At 38.3% G+C, this 23,511-nt stretch overlaps 1 protein-coding gene across 48 annotated transcripts in view; it reads right to left on the bottom strand.

Annotated features, from left to right (window-relative positions):
- Nucleotides 1-14,893, bottom strand: part of PTPRD (protein tyrosine phosphatase receptor type D) — a 408,131-nt gene extending 393,238 nt beyond the window's left edge. For 27 of the 48 annotated variants that reach the window (XM_032845508.1, XM_032845526.1, XM_032845509.1 and 24 more), the window contains exon 1: nucleotides 14,730-14,893. In XM_032845508.1, the coding sequence (XP_032701399.1) occupies nucleotides 14,730-14,793 (64 nt within the window). In that variant the 5' untranslated portion in view covers nucleotides 14,794-14,893. The remainder of the gene's footprint in view (nucleotides 1-14,729) is intronic. The other 21 variants (XM_032845550.1, XM_032845546.1, XM_032845547.1 and 18 more) reach the window with 5 other exon arrangements.
- Between the last annotated feature and the right edge of the window lie 8,618 nt (nucleotides 14,894-23,511).

The raw sequence follows: 23,511 nt of genomic DNA, 5'->3' as shown, positions 1-23,511 counted from the left end.
AACTAAGAATGGAGCCTGGGTGGCTCAGTGGGTTAATCCGCTGCCTTCGGCTCAGGTCGTGGTCTCAGGGTCCTGGGATCAAGCCCCGCATCAGGCTCTCTGCTCAGCGGGGAGCCTGCTTCCCCTCTCTCTATGCCTGCCTCTCTGCCTACTTATGATCCCTCTCTCTCTCTGTCAAATAAAATAAATAAGTAAGAGTGAAAGAAGAGGTGCCTGGTTGACTCAGTCAGTTAAGCCTCTGCCTTTGGCTCAGGTCATGATCCCAGGTTCCCAGGATCAAGCCCAACATCCAGCTCCCTGCTTGGTGGGGACACTGCTTCTCCCTCTCTCTCTGCCCTCCTCCCGTGGGCTCATGCTTGCACATGCACATGCTCTCTCAAATAAATAAAATCTTGAAAAGAGTGGAAAAAGACAGCAGCAAAAAGAGCAGGTAAAATTCAGACTGGCTAAGATGTGCAGTCATGAAAGGGAGGAGGGGAGAATTCTAGCAAAACTGGACAAACACAAAGCACTTCTTGAGCTAAACAGAATGTTGGTGATCATGAGCAATTAAGAAAGCTTCTTTTAGGCTACATAGAAGAGTCTAGTGGCCTGAGTAAATACCCCAAAGGGAAGGGAGCCAACTTATTTCCTGCCCAATAGTGGCATCGGATCCATTTATTAAACTGCAAACTCTCGAGGGAAAATAGATCCCAGAATATAAGCAATTGTTTTATTACAATTATCATAATGCCCTTCCTGTTTCCATCTCTCACTCCAAATCAGAACAATTAAAATGCAAAAAAGAATTATGTGTTTGCAATTGCTAAATGATCTTTTTATATCCCTTTGCTGATGTAGTTCTGATTATTTCAGAAACAGTAGTTCTCCACAGTGGTTTCTGCCGCTTACTTCAAATGATTCACGCAGTGGGGCTCTCATTCTTTCCCGTGAGATTTTACTCCATAGTCGAATAGACTTAATCATTAGTCAGCTTCCTTCATAGTCAGCCAAGATTTTTGTTTAATATAATTAGTCCTACTTCTACATACAACTCTATACAGCCTCCGTCCTTATAAAAATAGAGTTATGCTTTCATGCATTTTCAGAAACTTGTGCCTTCTACTAGTTGCCAGGACAAACTGGCAACAGTTGGTTCTTCATATTTTCCCATGTGAGTCAAGAATTCTGATTGCAATCAATTGCAAGCTGCCCCTTCACCACACCCCAGGAAGGCTTTTCAATTTGCTGACATCCTGGATCGTAAGTGTTATTTCTGAACATTGCCGCTGGATCAATGGTGCTTTCTCGTTAGTTTTATTTTGCTTTGATTTATAAGCACTGAGATGGTACAGGGTACATCTATACCAGAAAAACCTATGATGTGACCAAATTCACCATGACGTTTCTGCTTGCCTCCACGAAACCAATATCAGGCTTCAATACCCATGATTATAAATGTGTTTCTTTTCAGACCCCATTACAACATTCCCATCAAATGTAACACTTCCCAGCACTTCTTTCTCTATATTTAAGGTGTTCATAGCTCCAAATGTCAGGCTCACAGTGCAATGAAAATATCCCACAGCTGATAAATTATTCATTTTTCAGGAGTTTGCAACTTGAAGTGGCATGAACAGCCGAGTACCCGAAGCACCCCCAAAAGACATAAAGTGCAGTAACACGCAAAGCTTTTGCCGCATAAATTCTAAAGGTTAAGCACTATTAAACATCTCTGTTTGTCAAGAGATGTGCTCCTTGAACTTATTTATTCTAATTAATCTGCTCCCAATAAACATTACTAACAAAGCAAAGTGCTAAAAGAGTCTAATCAAATGCGTCTCCTTTACTGACTTAACCTCACCAGGTTAAAACAAGGTCCTCTGCTGATAAGTATTCTCCGCTTCCCACTGTCTGGTGAGAACTTGTCAATGAGTAAGGTCAAAAGCAGGGTTGTCAAGCCATGAACTCAGAGCAAATGTGGCTCCCTACAGGAGCTGTTAAGTAAACTTTTATTGGAACACGCCACTCCCATTTATTCATTGTCGTGGCTGTTTCCTTCCTATAATGGCAGAGTTGAATATTGTAACAGAATATTACAGAAGAATCTATGGCCTACAAAGAAACAATATATTTGCCAAACTCTGGTCAAAAAAACATGCAAAATGCTTTGGGGCGCCTGTGTGTCTCAGTCAGCTAAGCGGACAACTCTTGATTTGGGCTCAGGTCATGATCTCATGGTCTTGGGATCCAGCCCCTTGCTGGGCTCCCTGCTCAGTGGGGAGTCTGCTTGAGTTTCTCTCTCCCACTCCTTCCTCCCCCACAGCCCCGCCCAGCCGCCTATCCTCCCACTCACATGTATTCTCTCTCTCTAAAATAAATAAATAACTTATTTAAAAAGAAAAAAGCACGCAAAACATGTAAAGGTTTCAGAATTGTAGCTCTAGGTAGGGTTTTATCTGATGTATGCCAATGTGTGCATCTACCCAGGAAAGGGCCCCTTTAAGTGCTTGTTAGATCATCTGAAAAATAAAGCAACCACAAGTCCAAGGTTATTCCTCAAGGTGATAGGTACTTCATTTTGATGACAATAATCACCATGTGCTCCAGTTATTTATTAGTGTGTTTTAAATCATCTCAAAACTTGCTTTAATGCAAAGATTTCTTTGCACTGGATTTGGCCCTGCACACTCCAGCCGGACGGTCCTTCTCTCCCTCTCACCTGGCCTCACTCACGTGGCTTGCAGTTACCAGGAGGAGGCTGGACTCTTGCTGGAAGGCAAAGATGGATTTGCTCATGTATCTGGCTCTTCACTTGGGATAGCTCCAGTTTATACTGGGTTGTATTGGATGGCTCCAATCAGATAGGCGTTTCTTTCTCTCCATGGGGTCCCGACTACAGAGTAACTGGATATCTTTCTATGATGACTCAAGAGAGGAAATGGAAGCCTCCAGACTTCTAAGGGCTAGGCCTAGCAGAGGAGTAGCATCGCTTTTGCAACATTCTATTGGTTAAAGCGAATCAAAGTATCAACGCACATTCAAGGGGAGGGTAATCAGATGACAACTTGAAAGGAGCTGTAAAATATCTTGGCCCTGATTTCCAATCTATCACATTCTAGGAGAATGATGACATCATGATTACAGTGATAAAATCTTGAAGCAGACCTTACTGCTGACAATTTAGAATCAAATGGACAGATAAGAGCAACAAGAAAACCTAATGAAAACTAAAAATCATTTTATAATAAAACACTGGCTGCACAGAATACAACATTTTCCAAACTGACAGTATTTTCTCCTTTTTTAGATTGAAATGAGACAGGAGCTTTTCTAAAAGCCATTTGATGCTTCTCTAATTTTTATATAGTGCTTAAACTGTAGATATGATCTAATCTTTCCACCATGACTCTGAATCCTCATTCCACCTATCAGTGAGGTTACTGGACAACTGCAGCAGAGCTGGGCCTCCAGGGCCGCTGCACCGGGGGTATCCCGTGGGCTGTCTGCTTGTGGCTCTGACCACTGTGCCTTTGAGTTCTTGTACCTGCCCCTCTTAACTAACCTGCCTCCTGCCTGGACAAGGAGTCAAGAGAGGTGAGTTCCAGGCCCCTTACCATTACCTACTCCATCCTTTTGCTCCAGGCAGGTTATCTGTTCTGACCTTTGGTTTCTTTTATCTGAGAAGTAGTGATAATAAAAGGTATACTGGGGTACCTGGGTGGCTCAGCCAGTAAGTGTCTGCCTTCAGCTCAGGTCATGATCCTGGAGTTCTGGAATGAAGCCCCAGGTCACCAGGCTCCCTGCTCAGCAGGCAGTCTGCTTCTCCCTTTCCCTCTGCTCCTCCTCTCTGTTCAGGAGCACCTGTGTACTCTCAGTCTCTCACTTTCTCTCTCTCAAATAAATAAAACCTGTAAAAAAATAAAATAAAATAAAAGGTATACTGACTACTGCTAGAATTTTCAGGAACAAATTAGACTAAAAATAAAAACTGTTTAAATAATTACACAAGGGAAAGGTATTATCACAATCATTGCTAGGAGATAAAATTGCATTTCATTGCTAAAATAAAAATAATATAGTAACAGAATCAAATTCGTATAGTATGAAATACATAGTTAATATAACAGCACTGGCTAACCTTTATTGAGTGCTTACTGTGTCTGAAGCATAGTCCTAAACACCTAACATTGCTCAGTGTTTACTTCTCATGGCAACCTTACCATTACTATCAGATATTCAAGACCACAAAACTGAGACATGATGAGATCAGACAATCTGCCTTTGGTCATCAACAGGTACTAAACAGAACTATGGCTAATCTTTTCCAGTCGGCATAGCTGATTGTAAGAACTTTTAAAAGGTCTATCATAGGTCTGACAAAATTTCCTCCTCTCAAACCCCACAGAAGTTAGAAGGGTGTTTACCTCTCCCACCCTCTGCCCCAAGTTCTGTTCCAGAGCTTATGTACTATTAGTGGTTCTAAACCCGAGGTGCTTTTGCCTCCCAGGGTACATTTAGCAATATCAGAAGACATTTTGGTAGTCCCAACTGAAGGTCAAGGTGCTAATGGAAGAAGCCAGGGATGTTGCTACACATCCCACAATACTCAGGCAGTCCTCAACCATAAAGAATTAGCCCAAAATGTCAATACACCAAGCTAGGGCTGCGCTGATGGCAGAAACCCACATGGGGAGACTTCGCGTAGAGTTCAGCACATAGGTAACATACAAATCTATGATGTGGATGCTTCGGTTTATTTGCTTGTATTTTTTTTGCTGATCTAAAGGATATGCTGCTTAATTCCTTGATCTGAAAATCATTGCAATAGGTAAAAATGCTAGATAGCTAGTTTCTGCAAAAGTCAGGCATTATACAACATCTACAACGGGATGAAAACAAACCTTTACTGAACAGCCACTGTGCATCAGGTAATGCACGTCGGCATTCCCAAAGGGTCAGGAGAATTAAGGATATCCTCCAGGTAAGCAGAAAGGCTAGAATTTAAGACAAATGTGGTTGTTTACAACATGTACTATTCTGGAGTAAATACACTGAAGTTATGGTTTAATAACTGTCCTTTGTTACCTTATATCCCCTTTGGACTTAAAACTAAGTCCAAATATGTTAAATCACGTAAGCCATATAGATTTTTTTCCCCAAATGGAAGAGGTTAACTAGGAAAACTTTTATTTAAATGCTTTCATCTGCATAGGAAATACAAGCTAAGAATCACTTAGGAGTTGATTGCTTTCACCCTGACTAAATGGAAGCATGCAGAGAAAGACCTATTAAAGTTCATTCTTCCCTGCAAGTCAATGTTGACAATCACCCTCCAATTACAGATCTGCGTTTCATACATGCCCTCCTAAGTCCTCTCCAGCTATGGATATCAATGAAGGGACATGCAGACTTAATTACATGTTTCCAATGTAAAACTATCATCTGCTTTAAAAGAAAAGCAAAACTGGCCAGAGATAAAGAGCAAAAAACAGACATTTGTGCTTTTGTTAGCCAAACGTTTTAGGGTTCAAAGGAAATTTCAGTTCAGCTATTTAGACAACGGCTTATAACTTGAACAAGAAATTGTACCAACCCTGCGATGCATTATTTGTAGAAAATATGTTCATTTTGACCTAGTAAGAGCTCATAGCACCCAATTCAAGTTTCACAGACAGATATCCCAAGAATATATTTGTTTCCCTACATCTCTGCCTAGCAATCCAAACTTCTTTGTTTGGTTTACTTACTTCTTTTAAGGTCTACAGGGGCAAAGAATCCAGACCCTCCCTGCCTCTCCTACCCATCTCTTCCCACTAACTGTGCTTCAGTCTTCTGGGCCTTTTGTCCCTTCAACACACTGGGCTCCTTCTTTGCAAATCATTGTTCTTTTTTCTGATGTCCGGAATGCCACTTTTTCATGGCTGATCTCTTCCCATCACTCAGCTGAGCAACACCTTCCTTGATATAAAATGGAGTGCCCCGCCCCTCCGTTACCCCCGCCCCCTGCAGTCCACTGTCATGCACATCACCTTGCATTATTATCTTTGAAGCATGTATCACCATCCAAAGTCATACTGTTCATTTATTTTTTGTCAATAACCTCGTCTTGCTGCCCTCTCCTCTGCACATCATGGGCATTTACTCAATGAAATATTATTATTTTTAAATTAACTGTTGTGATTTAAATGTACTTTTTTAAAAAAGATTTTATTTATTTATTTGACAGAGATCACAAGTAGGCAGAGAGGCAGGCAGAGAGAGAGAGAGAGAGAGAGGGAGGAGGAAGCAGGTTCCCCGCTGAGCAGAAAGCCCGATGTGGGGCTCGATCCCAGAACCCTGAGATCATGACCTGAGCCAAAGGCAGAGGCTTTAACCCACTGAGCCACACAGGTGCCCCTTAAATGTACTTTAAAGGAAAATAAAATAAAATATAGATACTGGAGGGGCTTTCTTTGTATCAACTTGAAGTCACTATAAAAGCTGTAAATGACCTTTTTAGTGATAAACAACAAACACTTTTAAGGAGTGAGGGGAAAATAAAATTAACAATAAACGACTAAGAAAGAAAAGAAAAACCGCTGGAATGTATTCAGTTTAATAGGTTTGCTATTACGTATTCTGTATTTTTAGCTTAAAAGTGAAATCTTGCATGTTTTTTAAAATGAAGATATAAGTACTTAGTATATTTTAATGTCACATTTAATAACTGTACTATAAAATGACTGTCATAACACCACACTGTGATTTTGCAAAACGCATCAGAAACTAAATGGAATTTAAAACTTTTGTCAGAGAACAAAACTAACTTGAAATATTTTTGTAGTAGGTTACTGAATCTCATTCACAATTTTAAACTGAGTCTGATTCCACTTTTCTTCACAGATAATACCACAAAGATAAGATTAAATAAAATTACCTGAAATTGACAACCATAAAGGGAAATTATAAAATGAGCAGTGACACATTTTTGGGAAGAATATATAATGCCTTGTTAAAAATAAAGGATTACTTATCTCTTATTAGCCTGGTGTTCTCTTTTACTCCAAATTATAATAATCTGTACATGGTTCAAGTTCTAGGAGAATGTCACTTCACAGTAGTCAACTAAAATTCTTTTTCAGTATCAAGGCTGTCCTGCCTCCCTTATCTCCACCACTCTGGTCCCTGGTACCCCCATTATTTCCATAGCTTCGAAACAGCCTCCCAACAGATCCCAAGGCCACTCTGGCTGGCCTGACTCCAAAGCATCTCTCTACCCAGCAGCCACAAGGATGTTTTTTTAATGCAAATCTTTTCCGTCACTCCCCCAGCTGTTCTTAGAATAAAAACCAAGATCTTGAACAAGTTCTATGAGGGCTTGAATTAGACAGTCTCTGCCTATTGTCCAGCCTTATTTGAATTCTCTCTCCTCACTGTCTGGTATCCAGGCACATCCATGCTTTGAGTCTCCAGAATACACTAAGTATCCCTGTCTCAGGGCTCAGGAACACATCCTTTCTTGGACCATAACAGCCCATTCAGATATAGTTTACTTAGCTTCTCTTCATCCTTCAGATACTAGCTCAAAAATCATTTCCTCAGAACTATGCATGTGATCAAATTTAACAGAACTATATACCTTTAAAAAATAAATGAATATAAAACAAGTAAACTCTGTAGTTTATAGTATTGTGCTCATGCTGATTTCCTGTTTTTGTTAAAGTGCAGTCATTATATAACATATTACTTTAGGGAAAACTGAGTGACATGGGAAATTCTTGTACAGTTTATCAACTTCTTTTAAGTCTAAAATTATTTCAAAATTTTAAAAAAATCACTCCTTCAGGCAAGCTTTCTATTACTCTTCTGAAGAGATAAGGCACTAAGCTCCCTATTTTCTTCCCTCATAAGATTTAACACATTCAGAAAGTGTAAATTTTGAGATTAATGTTAAATATTTGTCTATCTCTCTAGAGTGTAAGCCCTTTGGGGCAAGGATCATATCTCTTTATCTCACTATTGTATCTCCAATAGTTAAGTCAATGCTTGGCACAGGAAGTATGTCCAATAAACATTTACTAAAGTGACTATAATATACAGGAATGAGCCAATGAGTCAATGTTCTTTGGAAGCATAAGTATATATAAAGATATATGTTTACATATTTAAAAGATATTGCTCAAATTATGAAGTTAATGGGGTAATAAATGTCAACAGAGATCTAAACATAGATGCTACCAACTTGGAAATGATGCAAGCTAATGAGAAAAAACTATAATAGCAACTAACATTTAGTGAATATTTAATCCTATTATTCAAGATGTTCTGCAAGTAGTTCTTTACTTAATCTTCATGATAACCATATCAAGTGTGCTATTTTCCATCTTAATTTTACAGATGAGAGACACACAGATATTTGCAACTTGCCCATGCTCAGAATAATTATATAGCAGAGGCAGGATTTGAACATACACTTCAGCTCCTGAGTCCATAGTCTTAAGAACTACCTCTCCTCTGAGGATAAATTCTGAAAATATTGCGCGAGAGAATTCTAAAAAGTGAGCAATGAATTCTGAAGGCAGATTACAAACAGATATGAAACCACATTCTTTAATTTTTTCTATCTCCACCATTTTGTACAAAGCCTTCCATGGAGCATGCATACACGTGTTCACACACACACACACACGACTTTGGTGAATAAATACATGAAGCTAAAGCTAACAGAGGAAAAGAGAAAACAAGACTATAGGTAAGAGAATTGGTTTCCATCCAATCACCAGTACTTCTTGTCTTTGATTCTTAATTTCAAAATGGACACTGGTTGGGAGTTTTCTATGTTCTATTTTTTTTTTTGGCGGGGGGGGGATTGGCTTCTAAAATTGAGTGAGGCAGAGCAAAATGGAGAGCAGAGTGATGGGGGCTCCCAAACAAATCAAGGTTATTTGAAATAATAGCTAAGTGAGAAAAATTAAAGAAATTAAGAGCGTAAAAGGAAAGAAATGAGGAGATCACAGAACAGATTAATCAGGGTATTAGCAATAACAAGAAGTAATTCACCAATATTTCAGATATTGTTCCATCTTTTGAGTAGAGGACCTCATTACAGAGATCAGAGATAAGAAACATATCATAGTTAGGATTTCTTTCTTTTTTTTTTTTTTAACATCAAGTCCCTCTATAATCAAGAAAATGCTTCTAATTGTACATATTGGTTGATTTTGTGACATATTCTTAATTTCACTAGGTAGGTACAGCTCTGCTGGGAGCAATTAATTCAGAAAGCCACAAACACTCTGCAAAGGGGCTTAAGGATCAGTAAAATAGCTGGGATATTTTCCTTGTGGCAGACAGCTGGATGTTGCTAATTTAGCTACTGTAAATTGAGTGGGAGGAGGAGGAGGGAAAGGCAAGGTTTTTATTTTGCCACACATCTGTAAATTCAGAGAAAGGGAAAACAAGGAAGACATCGATAAGCTTGGTAAATGAACTGGATTTCTCGCTGCTCTCCTCAGTGAGCCGGTCTATCATAACTGGTCTAAAGAAATCAGCACACCTTCCTTTCAGGGTGTATACACTGAAGGGAATCTGACCAAACTGCCATGTTAAGCAGCAGTTTCTCTTTCCTGTTCTCAATAGTTCCACTGAAATATAATCTATACAACATAGAGATCACCCACTTAAAGTGTACAATTCAATGGCATTTAGTAGGTGTCTACTCAATTAGTACCATCACACCAATCTAATTTTAGAACATCTTCATCACCCTGGCAATATTTACCTTCTAAGGGACGGTTTCAATAGTTTGGGGTATACATACACACATACCCAAATAGTCACAATGTAAAGTAAAAACAGAAAAAGTGGTTTTTAAGGCATATTAATGTTCTCTGTGTGAAATGGCCTATCTGCTGAGAGGTATGCATTTTGATGACATAAAAAAGACATCCTCTCCATTTCTAACCTCATCTTGGAAGGTCCAACTGCATGCTTAGGCTACTTCTCAGAAGTGATTCTGCAAAATGCAAAAGGAATAATTTGCCCTGCCCTTTAATTATTTTCCTTATTTTTTTTCTTACCGAATAATTTATGACCATATGAAAAGCCATTTACTCTTTTCTGTATCCAGCTCACCTGCACTTCCAGCTTTCTGGTCCAATGGCCCATATATTAGAGTATTTGTTTATAGTAGATCTCTATAACTCCTCTCTCTGAGAAGCTCAGAAAAATCCCTTATAAGAACCAACAGAACAGAAGGATGGGACACTTTCCATTAATTAGACCCCAGCCAAATTAACTTTATTTTTTTTTATATTTTTTAAGGATCTTATTTATTTATTTGACAGACAGAGATCACAGGTAGGCAGAGAGGCAGGCATAGAGAGAGGAGGAAGCAGGCTCCCTGCAGAGCAGAGAGCCCAATGCAGGGCTCAATCCCAGGACCCTGGGATCACGACCCAAGCCGAAAGCAGAGGCTTTAACCCACTGAGCCACCCAGGCGCCCCCCAAATTAACTTTAAATCAGTAATTCTGGGATAGGAGCTTTTTTTTCCAAGCTTGACTAGCTTGACTAAGTATGCTTTATAATTTTTCCTCTTGATCTTCAGTTTAATTCACAATACAAGAGTTTCAAGGATCTCTTATGTATGGGACTTTATAGAGAAGCAAGTTTAGTCATTAACATGGTGTGAGAAAACCTGTTTTACCAACCACCAAAATTTTGATAATCTGCAGGTCAAATAAAAAAGGATTTTAGCACATCATCTCATAGAACTGCTCAATAACACTGTTGGCTATGTGTTTTTGACATAATGATATAATAACAGCTAACGTTTATGAAAAACCCATCATATGTCATCTGCTGATTTTGTGTTTTACATTAGCCCATTCAATGCTTACAAAACCCAGGAGTAGGACCTTTCCTATACAATCATCATCATGATTATCATCACCATCACTCACATTTTAAAGATAGAGAAACTGAGGGAAAGAGCATGGTGTATCATGCTCCAGATTACAGAGGACAGCCAGAACTTAAAACCAGACTGGCTTTAGAGCTCACTTTCTGAACCATTACTCCACACTGCCCATCAGGAAATATATAAGGTAAGAATTGTTCTCCTACTGTGTGTATGCCAGCCTATTCTCTAATGCCAATGGATACAGTGATACAATACCAAAGGGGGGGGGGAATTCATTGCTTTTATGTAAGACAGGAATACAGTGAGTAGACAAGGACTAAGAAGTTTCCTTACAAGAAGGGAGGAAAATGAGGGAGCGGTTACCATCTGACATGGAAAAAAGCAAAAAGTAACAGAAAATGGATGAGGTAAGCAATTTGAGGAATTAGACTATCAAACGTTGTGTTTCCAATGAAGATCCAATAACTATTCAGGTCAAATTACAGTTGTCAAAAGTATAAACTCAAGTCTAGAATGCAACAGTCAACAGTGATTTTATTACAGTGAAACCAGTTTGATGAAAGAAAGTCCTAAAAGCAGGTTTGTAGCCTGCACCTAGGTAAAAAAAAAAAACCCAAAAAAACAAAAACAAAAACAAAAAAACAAACAAAAAACAAATAAAAAATAACTAGTAAATAAAAAAACTAAAGCTACACATGAAATAAAACTATCAGAAATTGCTATGAAAACTCAGCCAACAGAAAAACACCCCAGGAAAATGCTAGTATAAATTTACTTTTAATTTGCATTCATGTTATCAAAGAATTGACCTCCATCAGACCACTGCCTAAGACAAAATCTGACCTCAATCGGACAACCACTTAAACTAGAATGAACCTCAATCAGACCACCTAAGCCAGAAAACTAGTAGGCTTGACAGGAGGAGGAACTACTGTTTGTGCTCGAACCGAAGTCACCATGTGTACCCACATTCAAGAAACAAGCAAAATCATTTCCAGCACTCAAGACATAGGAATAAAAAGAAATAAGATCCATGCATACATCTAGCCTTTGTAATAGTGGGGATCTGTGGGGCACTTTAATTGGCAATGGCAAAGACTATAATTTTCTGCTAAAGGGATTTTATCACAATTTTTCGACCTGGGTTTGAACCAAGGCTCATAAGAGCTCTTCTACTTAATGCAACATCACACCTAGCACTTTACTATGACTTCCACAGAGCAGATGATAATCCTGACTCCTTGGCTCTTTGGAGTTAATCATTTCGAAAGGCAGTGAGCAGAGCACATTAAATTAGCATGGTGAACTAGAGAGGCTTCTTTCCATTCCCCACCCCCACATGGTTCTCGTTCTTAAATGGGCAAATGGATTTTTAAAAATTATTTCATCATTCTCAAATGGCTCTGACAAGTTACTATTAAATTTTGAAATAGAACTTCTGATTCCTTGTAAAAATTCCAAAATAGAGTTAGGTAAAACATGGCTACATGTGCTAATCAAAGCATAGAGTAACAAACCAGTGTCCCAGGTAATAGGAGCTTCAGAAATACTGTATTTAGGTGATGATGAAAAAAATCTAATTCTTCTTCCGTGCTACTTAGGATGTCTTTTTTTTTTTTTCCAGTGTTTTATGAAAAGGTAGCAGCACAATTTAATAGGTTATAATCTGGGACCCATTTTCCCAATTGTTCTTTAAACATCCTTTAGGGACGAAAAGCGCATCTCCAACCATGTGTTTTCATGTACCATGAGTGTCCTCCAATAGATCGATAAGGGATGTTCTTTCTTCTTTTAAAATGTACCTTAAAAAATATGGCTAATTTTTCCTCTCACCTCGAGAATCTCTTGGATTACACATCCCATTCAACAACGCCAAATAAATCGGCTAAAGGGAAAACATACTAAAGCAAGGTTGGAGTAGACCTGGGGAAAACTAAACAAATTATTCTGGCAAAGTCTGTCCCTTTTCATTAGTTGCCATGGGAAGAGTGAGAGAGAATGATTCTTTTTCAGCTTACATCTTGAGCTTGGGAGCTGATTATCATATAAACATATAACCTGGTAAACATCTGAACTAAAAGTTGCTATTGTGGCCCCTGTTTTCCCTTTTGGAAGGCTGCTATCAAGGAAGTGTGGTGAAGGGTGGAGGTAGAGGGAGAAGGGGAGGAGCAGGAGGGAAAGGAGTAGGTGATGATCATCCGGAGTGTAGATTGTTTTTTAAAACAATTGTAAGAGTACTTGACATCTGTCTGCCACATTCTACCAGAGATTTAAACGAAGGTAAAGCTGCTCAGTAGAAAAACATTTCTACTTATCTGGAAGGATAACTTCATGGATATATGACAATTATATCTAGTAATTTTAAGGAAATCTCTAACTGCTATCTGAAATTAAAGTGGATTCCCAGGGTGCTGACAGGTTTTTGCCAAAAATTAACAATTGTAAAACAATGTACTTTTTCATTCTAGCCAAAACAGAAAAATAAAGCCATATGCCTGATTTCTTTAATAAACTAATTTTAGATTACAACTTTAAAATAGATTTTGACATAAATGGCTTTAAAGTAACAAGAGCATCTTTCATTTGGGTCTTTTCCCAGTTAATTATTTGCTGGCATTGTCCTAGACATTCCTTGGTGTCACCTTAAACCAATACTCTCAAGTGCTAATTAGGAGACTATATACATTATTAACCAGAGAATGTAGTTAAAACATGCATGTTCCATATGCATCCTGTTATTAACCTGATTCCTTTCACTCCTGGAAAGCTCTCTTTGGAAAACAGAGCCCTTATTTAAACAAAGAAATTGGCTGCTATTGAAGAAATTTTTGTCAGAATTCAGTTAATAGTCATGGGCCAACATGACGCAGGAAGCTTGTCTTTGAAACATCCTCAGCATGAATCAGATTTAATCTCACTGAAATAGCAGAGGGAAAAGTTAATGACTGCAGATGTTATACATTTCCATAATACCAGGGGACTCCCAAAGAGAATGGGCAACTTGCTCATGAGCTACAGCACTATGAAGAAACCAGCCATGTCAGTGAGCCGAAGCCAGAGACATGACTTTCTCCAGTACTATCTCTTCCAAAACGCCATGGGCCAGATGGGAAAACAAACATATGTAAACAAGGTAGACCTAATGATTTCCTAATTACGAAGGAGATATGATCTTCTCATTAATTGGCAAGCTAATTGACCACAAGCTCAGTTTCATAAATTGAGTCCAATAAACCAAAAACTTTGGTGTCTGTACTCAACAGAATTCTCCTTATACTTCCACACCCTTCACCCAGCCACAACGTTGTCAGTTCTGCTTGATTTGTTTGAATACTGTACTCGACGACAGCTGTCGGAAACAGTACATCAGAACAGCTGCTATGACAGCTACAAGGGGCTTGGAAGTTTAATTAGGCTCGATGTGACATTGTGCATTTTTCTAAACATAGATATATCCACAATACGAAAGAAATTTCTAATGGGTCTGAACAGTGTTTACTTATTGGCACCACCAACTGGTTAACCCCAGTTTGAGTTACATCATCGGTCTCATAGTGTCTTTGCCACCGGGCTGGTAAGATTGTAAAAAAAAAAAAAAAAAAAGACAAAACAGTAGGAGCAGTTAGATGCCCAAGAATAGGGGCATTAAGAGAGAGAGAGAGGAAATGGTAAGGAAGTCACGTCAATAATCTCTTTCAAAGGCTGGCTGGTAGCCAAGGAGGATCCCACAGTGTCTCAGGATTTACTTCCAAAGGAAATGGACTCAGGGGCCCTGAGCCTGCTGCCAGCTGCGAACAAAACCACTCGTTATGGCCACAGCCCCGTAGAGGAGGGAGAATGGCTTACTCTCAGCGTCCGCGTGGAGGAAGAGAGCAAGGAGCAGCAACAGCAGCCTGGCAATGTGCACCATCCTGCAGCTTGGGGGCAGCGGGCGCCGGCGGTCAGGGATCGCTGCCTCTGAAGCTGTGGCGAGTCAGTCTGCTCTGGAATTTCAGCTGGAACACTTTCAGAGCCTGTAAGGGCAGAGAGAGAGACAAAAAGGAAAGAGAACACAAAGACCCTTAGTTTCTTACTCTTTTCCCCTTGTTCCGTCACCACCACCCAGAGAGATGCAAGCTACTATAAAGACACAAGCAACTGTAACTGGGATGTTTCTGTGTGAGAAGGGAAGCAAGTTTGTTTGAAAATGGGGCAGCCTGAGCCCATCTTGTTCCCACTGTCAGGCTCTGCCAAAGCCAACCACCTTGAATTCCACTCTCTGCTTATGCCACCTTTTGGACAACGCTCTGTAAGAAGCAACTGTCACTTCTTATGAAACGCTACGTGAATACGTCCGTGGAAGAAAGCACAGCAATGGTATGAGAAAGATTTAAGAGAAGCGTCACATGCCAGATAAAAGTCTATTATTGACAGAATAATGGAAGCTGCTTTCTTGGCACGAGAGGAAGTGACAGGGCTAATTCAACTTCTCCAGCTAAAGAGGAGAGGTTAGAATTTTTTACACAAGCACATTTGGCTTCTTCCCTGAAGACACATCAATGTTCAAGTCTAGTTTAGCTTCAGTAAGTCAAAACAATAGTTAGCATGAGCCTACTTGATTTAATAGGATTTTCATATGTCTCCTGGGCAATAATTTAGTTTTCTCAATCTTCTATGTAAAGCCAATAAGCCACAGACTATTTTTAGAGAGCCTACTGTGTGCAAATGCACTTAGTATAAAGTGCCAGGAAGTACAAAAATGAGTTGGATTCTGTCTTCTGTGACTTTCCAATTTACTAGGAAAAATAAAAGAGATACATCAGATGACTAGTATAAGTTAATAAGTGATGAGTGTCAGGAAGGAAAACCAAATAATGCCATGAAAAGTTAAGATCAGGAATGGTATCATAGATAAAGCAGTATCTCAAAGTGAGCTTGGGAATACAGTTGGGATTTAACCAAGAAGAGAGAAAGGCATTCCAGGAATTCTGTACAAAGGCAGGGCAGTGGGAAAGGAACTTTGGAAAAGATGAGTCTCCAGCTTTGGCTGGAGTAGGGCTTCCCAAACTTCCATATGCATCAGAAACACCTGCAAGGCTTTTTAAAACAGATAGCTGGGTGAAAATAAAATAAAACAACAACAACAACAGATAGCTGGGCACCATGCCCTGGTGTGTGGCTCACTAGGTCTGTGATGGGGTCTCAGAATTTACATGTCTAACAAGTTCCTGAGCGATGCTGATGGCAGCTGGTTCAGGACTCCAACTCCACTGGGTTGGAGTGATGAATTCATTAGGAAAGCAGAAGAAAATGAGGCAAAAGAAAATGGTTCAGTCTTGAAAAGAAGGAAAGGAAAGGAAAGGAAAGGAAAGGAAAGGAAAGGAAAGGAAAGGAAAGGAAAGGAAAGGAAAGGAAAGGGTCATGGTGAGACTTGAACACCAATCCAAGTCAAGCAGACTTTACTCAGCAAATCACGAATAAAGCTACTTAGTGCTTCTGAGCAGAATAAGGAAATGGGCTTTGAAAAGATGAGCTAACACACAAATGTAGCACTATTAGGCCAGAGCAAGTTTCCCAGGTGAAAAGTAACACAGACCACAGGGGATGGTGGTCTGGATGGGAGCTGAAAAGAAGGGCAGCCATGACCGACTTGCTCCAAGCACTAATCTGAAGTAAAGACTCATCGGGTGATAAATAGTTGTTCCTACAGGAAACTTCAAGTAATCTAGCGCAGCATCTTACACAGAGTAGGCTCTGAATACAGAGAGAGGGAGCACTGAATTCTATTGCTTCCTCTATCATGGTGAAAACTTGAGGATGACAATCAGAATTCTTCTGCCAAATGAAACAGTATACTTTTAAGTTTTGTATATTGGAATATTTGAAACACGTACAAAATTCTTGACAGGAAATACTAGAGCTATCCCGAAATAACCTAATCCACCAAAATAACTTGTACTTGAAAAAGTATTGTAACAGAGATACTATAGCCTGCCTTTCCTGAAACTGAGATTGAGCCTGAGAATAAAATTTTTTTAAAGATCTTATCTTTTTCATTACTATGCATGTGTCATTTGAATGGAATGGATAGGTATGGATAGGAAAGATAAAGCTAAATGAAAAGGTGGGGGATCATTGTAATTACCAATCCACTTGCTAGCCTTTTTTATTTTTAACAGATTTGCAGTTGGCATGAAATCGCAAGTTATACATTGAAATACATCCACTTGAAACCAAAAGCTAGCCAGCTGCTCCAAGTCTGCTATTGTTATCAATCTCATCTGGAAAATAACTTATCAGGCAGTTCGCAGCTATCAAAAGCTAAAATTCTCAAAACTTCATAGGAAAAGTGCTAAGGGAATCAGCTCTGCTCCCCTCCCCCACTGTTCCCATCCTCATGCCAGAATTTCAAATGACAGCAAAGTCCAGGAGACATCAGTCCTGTCGGACTCAATTTGTGTCTGTGCAAGCGTATCAGAGCCAACTGCTACATAATGACTCGGTGCGATCACAGAGATGGAGATGTATGAAATGCTCTCTCAGGGAAGAAGTGATTTGGCTTTTTCCTCTACCTGACTAAAGTGGCATAAGAGGACCAAATTCTTCCAAATGAACCTACAAATGTTACCTCCAGACTTAAAACAGTGATAGGATCTAGGAATGAATACAGCTAGAGAACATACATATTTATACTTAAATGGGCTATGTCCTTGGCCCAGATACAGCAAGAGAAGATCAGCGGTGTGAAGATAAGACCTATTCTAGATGTTCATTCCAGCTAATCTCCACTCCATATCTTGTTTATTACTTGGTAACACTGCCAAAAGGGAAATGCTGGCTTGCATATCAGTAACGTGGAGTTTAAATTTTAGAACAAAAATGGGAAATGGATTTTTTTAAGGAAACACTGACAGCAAAAATAATGAGGATGAACAAATATTACAAGCAGTTTCTTTTAGCCTAGAGAGAGGGTTGCCAAGCACTTTGCAATGAAAAGAGCAGGAAAAGGGGTTCAGAGATATTAAAAGTACTATAGTTTAGCTTATATCACAAATGATGCTACATGTGTCCAACAGACCCCAGCAGAGTCTCAACTTGGATTTTGATATGTCCTGCCCTCTGTGTCTTCCTTAACTGGGACATGCAGATAAAACTGAACCTCATAGCTAAGTTTAAAATAAAACAAAAAACATATTTAAAGCTCTCTTGTCTCTTATTGCTTACAGGACAAAGATCTTTAGGAACATTAATTTTGTTGATTTCCAATTAGCTGAATAACTACTTTTGTATTTCTGTACATGGACAACTATAGAAGCTGACAGTTCAGAGGGCCAGGGTGCACAACATGATTTGAAATGGGATAACAAAGAGTGCACCTGCCTAAAATCCTTCACAAATTACTGTTTCAAGTAATCATGTAACTGCCATGGACTCAACTCTTTACCTTCAGTTTAACATTGTAACCCTTTTCTGTAAAAATACCTTCATATTCAAATTAATATGAATCTGAAGGATTTTTTTTTCCAGCTTTTTGTATTGTAGCATGTTTTTCTGTTAACATAAGGGAAAAGAAGCAACTGGAACTCTTCTTTCTTTAAAAAGAGGATCCCAAGTTCCTTAGCAAAATGAATGATTGCAGGTTTTATGCGGGAAATAAGCCTAATGATTGTGAAACATCTTATCACATGAGGAAGCAGTGAGACTTCCAGGAACTACTAGGTTATATTCAAAAACAAGGAGCCAAGGTGATGAGGACCCATCAGCTAAATGTAGGACAATCTGACAGCAAGGGCAACAGTAGCTACAATTTACTGAAACACATCCTCCTAAAATCCATGGGTTCATAAGTTTAAAAATAATTTTAAAAAATTACTTGTCACTCTAGAAGGGAGTTAAGGGATAAAATCATTATTCTGAAAAGAGAGAGAGAAAGGGAAAGAATGTTTCATTAAATAAAATCTCCACAGAACTTAAAACAAAACAAAACAAAAACCTGCCATCACTAGAAAACTAGGCATCATTGTTTATCTCATTGTTTATCAGGTTGCTTCTTCTGGGCTTTCTAATGACACCCTGCTCTCAATTCTCGACTTCTTAGAAACAATCATATTGCAATGAGACTTAACTGAGCATTTATCCATACAGACAGCCATTAAGTTGGGGGGATGGCGTGCTAAAGGAGGAAGTCTTAAAATGTGACTTCTTTTGATCAACCTCCCGATGGGTCAGGTCTCTCCCAATTGACTAGAGAAGGTTTCCAATCATTTAAGAGAAACAACCATTTGTGCACAAGATGTGCTACCAGGAAACTCCAATTTGTAAAACAGACATTAGCAGGGCTGCTGTGGCTGAAGCAAGGGGTATAGGCGCCTGGAGTTAAGAGCAAGCTGGCAGAGGCTTCTGAGGGCCATCTGTGAACTCCCTGCCCTCAGTGCACAGTGACAACACAAGGACATGAAAGGAGAGAAAAACAAAAATAAATTTCCAACATTTCACTTATTCATGAGGATTTTTGCACCAGGAGATAGCCGCCTAAATATTTTATCATAAGCTAGTACAGGAATCCCCTGGCGCTATCCAATAAAACTTTCTGCAGATAAACGCATTCTTTATCTGCACTAATAATTGGTTACTTTCAACATAGCTAGTGAAACAAGGGAAGTAAACATTTTATTGTATCTCAATTTAATTTCAGTTTAAATAGTCACATGTGGCCAGTGGCTGCCCTTTTGGACAACACAGACTATGGTTACATATTTCAACAGCATTGAACACAATAGCAATAAACACTACATCGGTTTTCAGGGTTGGAGATGGAAACAGTGAGTTGTGAACACTTAGACTTTGCAGTCCTGGCTTCCTCATAATCAGATTCTAAAGATGCATTGTGTTATATGAGGAAACCCACTTAACCTCTATGCCACTTACTTCCCCATCTCCATCCCCTACCCTGCCAAAAAACAAGTATCTCTCTCTTTTTCTTTTTAAACTACTCCACATAATATAAAGGAAGGATCTGTACACATCCATAGGAAATGATCTGTATAGTTCTTATGAAATGCTCACATTCAACTGATTAACATGAGTGAGGGTTATGCCAAACATTCTTAAATAAATACATCACTGAAAGCCTCAAAGCCCATCATGGAAAACACACCAAGAAAAAAGACAGTGGATAAAGGCTATTAAGTTAAATAAAACACTGATAAAATAACTTTATCCAATCCATGCCTGGATAAAACACTCAAATTGAAGGATATTAGGAATTATTTTTATGAGTGAAACTCAAATCTTCTCAAAATCATACTCTTTCCCATAATAGCACAACATATCAAAACTCTATATTTTTCAGTATTTTGCCCTAGACATGATTACATGGCAGTAAATTGAGGAGGGAAAAAAGAGACTTTATGAACTGTCACATATAAATACAAAGTAATAAATCAATCATCTCATTTTTGGCATAGGCTATGACTTAATATGAAGACAGGTGACTCTTAAGTAAGCACATAGTAATTCTTTGAAGAAATCAACTGAATTATAAGAATATCTGAAGAGTAAAATGATACCTATCAATATGGATACTATAAAAAGGCTCTTTACATGTTTAGTTTTAATACATAACAGAGAAAAGCCAATTATCTGAGCTAAATATAGTATGACTCTCTTTTCAAATTACTATTGATAAGATAACATCTCTGCAAGATGTAAAAACTTTACATTTGAGGCAGACATAAATATTAGTTAGTTTCATTAATGACAAAATGACATGATTAACTTTAACCATTCTTTTCCCTTTCAAGAAGTAAAAGTGAAGTATGCCATGAGAAATAAACAGATAAATAGGGAAAATATAACACCTTATGTTCCTGCCTATTTTCTCTCTAGAAATGGAACTATAATTCTGATTTGAAAAGGAGGATGGTTTTAAAGCACGTAGCTTCTTTAAATGCTTATTGCATGTGATTACTTCCATCTAGTTTTATATGATGCTGATCAGACTGGCATTGGAAAAGATCAAATACAAGTCTCTTCAACATACTATTGGGACTCTGCTACGTGTTCCACTCTTCCAAAAACACATATTAAATATGAGTAAATGATCAATTTCACAAAGTATAGATAGTCAATCCAGCCACTTCTTACCCAAACAACAGAACAGATTATTATTTTAAACTTCGGGCATTTTTAAATGGATGGGAAACCATCATTCATAACTTACTATATCTGACTTTTCTTTTCCATTATCTTAAAATCAAAAAGGGTATTCCTTCTTTCACATACACAAAATGTTTTTTGTTCAAAATGTATTTAGCTTTGGGCTACCTGGGTGGCTCAGTAGGATAAACATCTGCCTTCAGCTCAGGTCGTGATCCTGGGATGGAACCCCCATCATCAGGCTCCCTGTGGGGACTCTGCTTCTCCCTCTCCCTCTGACTCTCCCCTCCACTCACGCTTTCTCTCTTGCTGTCTTGCTCTCTCTCTCTCAAATAAATGAATAAAATCTTAAAATAAAAAATAAAATGTTTTTAGTTTTTAAAATATATTATGGGTAACAATGTGTTAATTTTTATTATGTCCATTTTGTTTGTTTTATTTCCATCAACACATAGTGGAAAAGAAATCTAACAATACATGATCTATTTTACTTACTTAGTAAATTTTTTAATTTGTGGGGAAATTACTATACCCTTTAACACTGACTACTTTTTTTTTTCCTTGAAAATATTTTAAAAACAAAATGATGGTTTTTAAATTGTTTTTAAATCCTTTCTTACTAGAGTTCAATGAAAACCGATTTTGCCTACTCACAGGTGGTATATCTGTAACTCCATCCTCAGAGTGATCAAAGCTCTAGACCAGTAGCTCTCAATTGAAAATGATTTTGCCACCTCCCCAGGGACATCTGGCAATGTCTGGAGAGATTTTTTTGTTTTGTTTTCACAACATAAGGAGAGCACTAATGACATCTAAGCAGTTGACGACAGGAATGCTAGCTGCTGCTAAGTATCTTGCAAGGCACAGTATAGGCCCCCACTCCACAACAAAGAATTACTAGGCCCAAAATGTCAACAGTGCCAAGGCTGGAAACACTATGCTAGAAAGGTTCATTAATGTTGAGGAAAATTTTTAAATAAAAAAAAAAAAAAAACGGGAATTTTTCAATGCTTGTTTATAGTACATGTTTTCTAAACCCAACAATTTTAGGTGTTCTCAGTGTGGTTTTAGTATATAAACTCAAAACAGATTTGAATTTCTAGGCATGGCAGTCAAACACTACGGATGACTCCCAAATTTCCCTTTTTGTCCTATGCTAGAATTGAAATTGGCTTGCCTTACGGGAAGTTCAGTTCACAGGCTTAGGCAACATAAATATTGTCACCAATTAAAAGAATGAATCTGTTAAATGGGGCAGACATTGTTGCACTGATGTCTGTCAGTGAATAGACGTGGTTCCCATCTCTCATGCTGGGAGCTTAGCTCTTCTCTGAGGGAACAGTCCCGGATGGAAATATTCAGTTCCAAGCTATATTCTTGCAAATCACTGCCAGCAACAGATAGAACCTGCGATGGTGAGAGGTCATTGTGAATGGCTGGGGAATGTGGAATTAAGGAATATTCTTTTCATTTTCCCAATATGGACCTCATGACTTCGACTGGTATCTTTCTGAAAATCTGTGATTTATATTCTGTGTAGAGAAACCAGATAAATGGCTATTAAAGCAAATAGAAACATAGCCTAAAGAAAGGTAGAGGGGACAAGTATTAAACATAGATATCCAATATACCCTCTCCTCCTCTCTCACGTTGCACATTTATTGTATCCAGTTATATTGCACTCTTCTTTATTCTTAGTACCTTCCTCACCTCTATGTGTCTCCTTGAATGGAATCATAATTTAATAAAAATTTTAAAAAAATTAAAAGTCAGCTCAGGCAACCCACTCCTTTAGCAGACAATGAATGAAGCAAAAGAACATAATGAAATTATTAATCTCAGAAGACACATCCGGTCAGTCTCAGAGCAGGGTTGATAACATAGACCAATTTTGTATCTTGTATTTGTTTCTCATTCTGCTTCTATCATCTCTGACTTACTAGCTTAGGTGAAGCTGTGGTTAATTCTAAAATTAGCAACATAAAGAAAAAGTCTCTCCCTTAATTGGCAGAGAGAGACAATACAAGGATTCCCTCAGATAAAGAAGGAAGAAAATCTTAAAAGTGGGGTATAAGAAGGAAGGTTGAAAGAATCTCACTCCATACAAGTATTTGAGAGTCATTGTCCTACATGGATAAATAGTTCACAAATGAAAGTTTATACCATGAGTCAAAAATTCTCCAGAAGGTCAATCTTTAACCCAGTAACCCATTACTGTGTAACTGAGTGTCTTAGAGTCAAAGATTTTATAGGTGTGTTTAGAAGTGGAAATGATTAACCAGAAATAGTTTTCTAAAAATTCTTACAAGTTAGTAATTGAATTAATAACATGAAGATACATGTTTATATCACCATAAGACATATTTATTTTCTATATTACCATCAAGTTCTTTTTTATGGGCTTTTTCTCTTTAATTTAAATTCTAGCAAGAATACATGTAGACTAATTGGAAACAAATAAGAATGTGTTAGATGGTGAATTCACAGAGTT

This window comes from Lontra canadensis, unplaced genomic scaffold, assembly GCF_010015895.1.
Source record: "Lontra canadensis isolate GAN:19392208 unplaced genomic scaffold, GSC_riverotter_1.0 scaffold165, whole genome shotgun sequence".
Classification (NCBI taxonomy): Eukaryota; Metazoa; Chordata; class Mammalia; order Carnivora; family Mustelidae; genus Lontra; species Lontra canadensis.
Note: the sequence above shows the minus strand (reverse complement) of the source record. Positions and strands in the feature narration are given on the sequence as shown.